General features: G+C 38.5%; 1 protein-coding gene across 1 annotated transcript in view; it reads right to left on the bottom strand.

The window, feature by feature from the left end:
• The window catches only part of Fam98b (family with sequence similarity 98 member B), a 31,021-nt gene extending 26,138 nt beyond the window's left edge, over positions 1–4,883 (bottom strand). The window contains 2 exon segments of the mRNA XM_047538742.1: positions 4,811–4,833; positions 4,836–4,883. Coding sequence (XP_047394698.1) covers positions 4,811–4,833; positions 4,836–4,883 — 71 coding nt within the window.
• Between the last annotated feature and the right edge of the window lie 1,117 nt (positions 4,884–6,000).

Here is a 6,000-nt window from a genome sequence, read left to right on the forward strand (position 1 = left end):
AAAAACTGCTCGAATCACCAAAGGAAAAAATTCATCTTTAATACCTTAGCTAATCAAGTAAGGTAAAAATAAAAAGAGGAAACAATAAATGCATTTAACAAACCTGAATATATAATAATATTCATAAGTGACTAACATTTATAAACTGCTTATTGCATATTAGGCTAGCACTAAGTGTTATGTATATATTACCTCATTTAACTGACATGACACTCATTAGAGTAGGTCCTATTCTTAGCTCATTTTACAGATGAGAAAACTGAAGAACAGAGATAAATAACTCCCTCAGGACTGCCATAATCATAGCTAACTAGCTAGGAACTAAAACATACAATCTATCACTACAGCCCTATGTTCTTAATCCCTAATGCCCCTACTGAATTGTCATCACCCAGAAACATATCCAATTGTTTTACAATAATACCAGTATCTGAAATATTCTGCTACATAATTTAATAAGAGTATGAAATAGTACATCAGACTAGAACAGTGCTTTTTAAACTTTCATGTGCATATTGATCTCCTGAGGGTCTGTTAAACTAGACTAATGCAGCACAGCTATAGTGAGGTCTGGGATTCTGCATTCCTACTCCCCAGGTAATATTGATGCTGCTGGTCCATAGACCTCTCACTAAGCAGCACAGTACTAGCATACTTTTTTTTTTTCCCACTAAAATATTTCTCAGTATTTGTCATCACTGCTCATTGTTCTCCCCTTATAGACTATGAGAAATTACAGCAGGCATCATGAGTCTATGTTACATCTAGCAAATGTTTAGTGCTTATCACTATTACTGCATGCTTATTTTGATTTCCAATGCAATTCTGCTATTTACTGAGAATAGCCATGCTCTTAGTGTGTTCTATATATGCTTATTTAATTAGGAAAGTGTTACTGGCAACACCTCTCCTAAGCCTAGACTACCCACCAGGGCCTCTTACTAGAATCATAGTTGATGGTGATCCACATCTTTAGTCCATTAAGGATATTGGCAAGCTTCCTCAAACAGACATCCAGGGCCTAACATATTTTCCATTTATTTTCATCAGCCAACATAACACACGAACTTGTGTCTTTTCCTGTCATTTACCTACCTGACTGGTCAGCCTCTGATTCAGCTCTCCACCTCTACCTGCTTCCCATCTCTTCTACTGTGTTCCACCCATAAACAACTCTTGCATTTTGTCCACCTCATCTCAGAAAGTTTATCCCTGCCACCTCCAGCTTTCTTTATTTTATTCTCAAATTGCATAAGATCAGTTGGTAAGATTTTGACCTCCTGGCTTTCCAAGACAGTATCCAAATCATTGTTCCTGCCTCTAAAAGGACTGGCCAGTCAAATCTGCCACCTTTTTCCACTTGAATTTTTCATCTATCGATCTCTTGGGACTCCTCAACATTCTTTTTTTTTTTTTTTTTATCAGTTTTCTTCTCCACCCATATTCTTGCAACTATATTGAGTTTTTTCAAAGTCCATATGTATACCCAATCTGGTACCCTGAGCCCTCAATTCCCTAACTTCCTTTTTACCAACCTTCTCCACTTCATGTCAATCAGCTATCTCCTGGAATTTGCCATCACAAGACCTACTCCACCTGTCAAATCACAAATTCAAATGTAACACTCTCTCATCACAACCTACTATCTATCCTTCCAACTTGAATTTTTCACTACACACCTACAACTATTCTGATCTCATCACTACTTCCATTCCACTGGTCCCTCTGCATTCTATTTACTAACTCCCTCCTTTCTTCACTTCATTTCCTATTCAATTTAGGTTCTACATTGTCGTTTCACTTTGGTGCTTAATACTGACTAAAGAAATGAATTCTTGAATTCTAATATTCATTTCCTCACTAAGTCTTATAATGCATTTCTTTTCATATCAACTACCACTAAACAATCATCTATCTCAGGCTTCTAAATTCTCCAATTCATCTGCTGAGAGATGTATCTTTCAAACTAGATATATAATAACTCCCTTTTTTATTTAAATCTTTCTATTATATCCCAATGCTGTTAAAGAATAAAATCTACAGCAAAGCCTAAAATGTTGCTCCATGTGCTGGTCCTCACCTGACTCTTGTTTCTAATCTCCCACCACTGTGTGCCTTGCACTCTATGCCTTCCCACCATAAGAACTAACTTCCTTTTCTCCTAATACAGCATGCTCCTTCCTACTTCAAGACCTTCATATTTTGTTCTCACTGTTAAGGACACCTTTTTCTCCTTTTCCATCCATTCTCAGTTAACCTCAATTCTCCCTTCCTATTTCATCCCAAATATCAGTTCCTCAGGAACCTATCACTAACCCTCAGCCTTCTGAAATATTACTCTGTTCCTTTGATTTGAAGCACTCATTACAGTTCATAATTATTTGTGTGGCCATTCTGCTTCTGTACTTGATCACAAACCCCAGAGAGACCAGAACCAAGACTATTGTGTTCACCGCCAACACCTGAGAACAGTGTTCAACATACAGTTGTGCTACCTTTCATAACAGTGGCTCTCAATCTAGGCTGTGAAGCTTTGTAAAAATATTCATGCCTGTACTGCACCTCTGAAGATTATGAATCAGTCTGTAATATCTGCCAGAATGGGGGAGGGGAGCTGACTTTCTTCACAAGCTCCATAAGTGATTTTTTTTTTTCCTGAGACAGCATCTCACTAAGTTGTTGAAGCTAGCCTTGACCTTAAGATCCTCTTGCCTCTGGCTCCAGAGTCACTGGGATTATAGAAGGGTGCCATTGCTCCCAGTTCCATACATGATTCTAAGGCATAACAAGACCTACTGGTTGAGATCTACTATTCCACAAAATCATAGACCAATGTGAAATCATCTGCTCCAACACACTCATTTCAGAGATGAGGAAACTGAGTGATTTGTACACTGTTTTCATTCATAATATATCATTAAATTGTTCTTTATCTGATTTTTTCCCTCTTAGTTCCGATTAATTTCTTTATAGTACAAACTAAAGCACCTTCACTGATATCACATATGTCTTAACCACAATAGAAAATAATTATTCACTATTTACATGGACATTTGAAAACAGTGTTAAGTTATAACTATATAACTTAACTTACATATACTTAACTTATTACATATACTGTAAATAAACTAATTTTTTTTCACATTTCATTATCATGGAATCCAAACTTCAAACACTTTTCCTCAGATATTCTAGGAAAAAATAATTCTAAAGTATGCAAACTATTTTACTTTCCATACTGAATAATGTGAAACCAATTTTCCTTGATAAAAGTCAAAATTACAGAAAACTTCATTTTTCAGATCACTAAAATATGAAAAATAAGTTCAAAGAATGAAAGAAGGAATAAAAGCACTGTTTTCCCCCTTTTCATAAATGATTTACAGGATCCCACTGTTCTTATTGGGAGTACTTTGGAGCTCAAATTGTAGCCTGAACACTTCGAAGTATTTTAACTTCAGTCTTCATTACTTCCTTAATTAGGTTAAAGAAGAATTTCCAAGGGATTACAGAGAAATATTTTTAAAATATTTAATTATTTATCTATTCCTTCATTTAACAAATATTTTCCAAGACCTACTAAGGGAAAGTTCTCTAAGGCTGGGTCACAGTGAAGTAGGTTTTATCTGGGTGCAACTAAAGAAATAGTTGGTAGAGGAGCAAATGCAGTTTTCTGGGGAAAAAATCAAGCACATAAGGGTTTCAAGCTTTACATAGTACTGCAAAGGCACAGCTCACCTCATTAAGAAGCTCTGGCATGCAACAGAGCAAAAGACTGTGCAGATTGCTCCAAACTTTTTAGGTTTTAATAGGAATTTTTTCGACTTTCAACTAATCTGGTCCTAAGCTTACTTCTGTGCACTTTCCTTTGAACTCATCTTCATTCATTTACCCATTCGCTCAACCACCATTTAGTGTGACAGACTCCACTCTGGGATGTTCCTGGGAGCGCAGCAGTGAACAAAATGAGGAAGGTACCAGTTTTCCAAGAGCTAACTGGGAGGAGAGAGCAAAAGCAAGAGCGAAGTTAAAAAGAGAAAGTGGAAACAAGATAGGGGCAAGGGCTTGTGATGAAAACCGGATGAGCGTGGTTTATATTGTTGCATATAGGACCTCCAGACCTAGAAGCTTTTAACAACATCACTGCCACCCTCCAACCCTGGAGTTCTCATAACGGTACCCCTGAATTGTAGACAGCAGCAGGCAGAGATTCCTTGTACGTCCCACGGCTATGTGAGCTTATAATTAATGCGAAAACCTTCTTTTCTAGCACATCAATATGCATGAACAAACAAATGAAATGGTTCAATGTATGGACTCACCTGCACTAAATAAATGCTCTCTATTGTCAAAGAAAGCAGAGTGATGGCCCCTGGGCCCCAAGTAAGTCACTGGTTGTACACTCTAAGAGATACGAGTCCACCGCCATAGTTAGGGTTCCAGGACCGCCCACGGGCGCGAAAACTACGTCAACATAAACATCACCTGCCTGCAACTCGCGTGTCTGCCGGACCAGACCGGCGCTAACACGCAGCGCTCCGCGCTATCCCATCCCGCCCGCTCCAGCGCAGAGTTTCAAAAGAGTTTGGAGAGGGGGGCCACGCTCCCAGATCTCCGGCCCTGCTCCAGCCCTCCAAACGGATTTCTCTCCGCCTCCAGCTTAACGTCCGTCGGCGCCGGAAGGAGCAACGCTGAGGAGGCCTGCACCAGGCCGCGCAGACGCGGCGGAGGCTGACGGCAGAGGAGGTGCAGCAGCCAAACAAAGGGGAAAAGCTACGTTTTTCGTGGGGAAAGCCCCAAGAACACTTACCCCAGAGCTTCCAGTGTTGTCCAGGCACGTCCCCCTCCATGGTAGCTTTCGGGACCGGGCTCGGCCCTCTCATGGTCCTTTGGCCCAAAGCTGTTCGGCGTTCTAAAGAGCCCGCCGGAAACCAGCGTCAACCGCGCAACAGGTTCCGGTTAGGGTATAAATGATAAACTAAGTGCTCCTGACAGAGGCTTCCAAGGTTCCAGGCCTGAGCAAGTTCACGCTTGATAGATAGAGCCTAAATCACTTTATATAACAGTAATAGTTTCTTAAAACAATAATAAAAAGTAAATAATTGTAATAAAAGGAGTCTTTATGTTGGGCCTTATCAGTATGTTGAAATTAAACTTAACAAATACTAAGTTGCTTGGGGCCTCGCTAAGTTGCTGAGGTTGGCTTTGAACTTGGGATCTTCCTGCCGTGTGCCACCACACCCGGTTAAGACCTCTTTTTTAAACAAAAATTCTGAAATGAAATTATGATTATCTTGAGCTAAAATTATTAAGTAATAGCATCTACTTACAAATATAATTATTAAATCAATATACACTGCAATGCTACGATTTTAATATAAAGAGGAACTGAAGGGAAGTTCATTTATAACAAAAATATAATTTCATTATGAAATATAGAAGACCAATGAAGTGACCAGATATTTGCCTCTTTTGTAGAATCAGTTCAAATACATATATGAACTATTTGTTGTATTGCAAACAATATATGAATTGTATAGGCAACCCAAATACCAAGAGCAGAGTAGAAGTAGTGGAATGTGAACTTCTAGAATTATGACTAACTCTCCATAAAATTCCAAACAAACAAAATACAATATTCCCTCTGTTACCATTCGTGAGAAATTCAATCTTTAAACAATGAAAAAAAAAAAAAAAAAAGAAAGAAAGAAAGAAAGAAATCGTAGGGTTCATAAGTAAAAGAGAAAAAGAATATTGGGTCAGATCATTATTAGCAGTTATATCACCTATATGGGTATCTCAGGACCCCTTATAGACATGTAAGGACATACAACTACTGACAAGTATTGATTCTTCTTTTTCTTTTTTTTCTTTTAGTACTAGGGATGGAATCCAGGGGTTGCTTTACTACTGAGCTACATCCCCAGCAGTTTTATATTTTATTTTGAGGACAGGGTGTCACTAAGTTTAACACCATTTGAACTTTCAATCCTCCAGCCT

Source organism: Sciurus carolinensis, chromosome 2, assembly GCF_902686445.1.
Source record: "Sciurus carolinensis chromosome 2, mSciCar1.2, whole genome shotgun sequence".
NCBI lineage: Eukaryota > Metazoa > Chordata > Mammalia > Rodentia > Sciuridae > Sciurus > Sciurus carolinensis.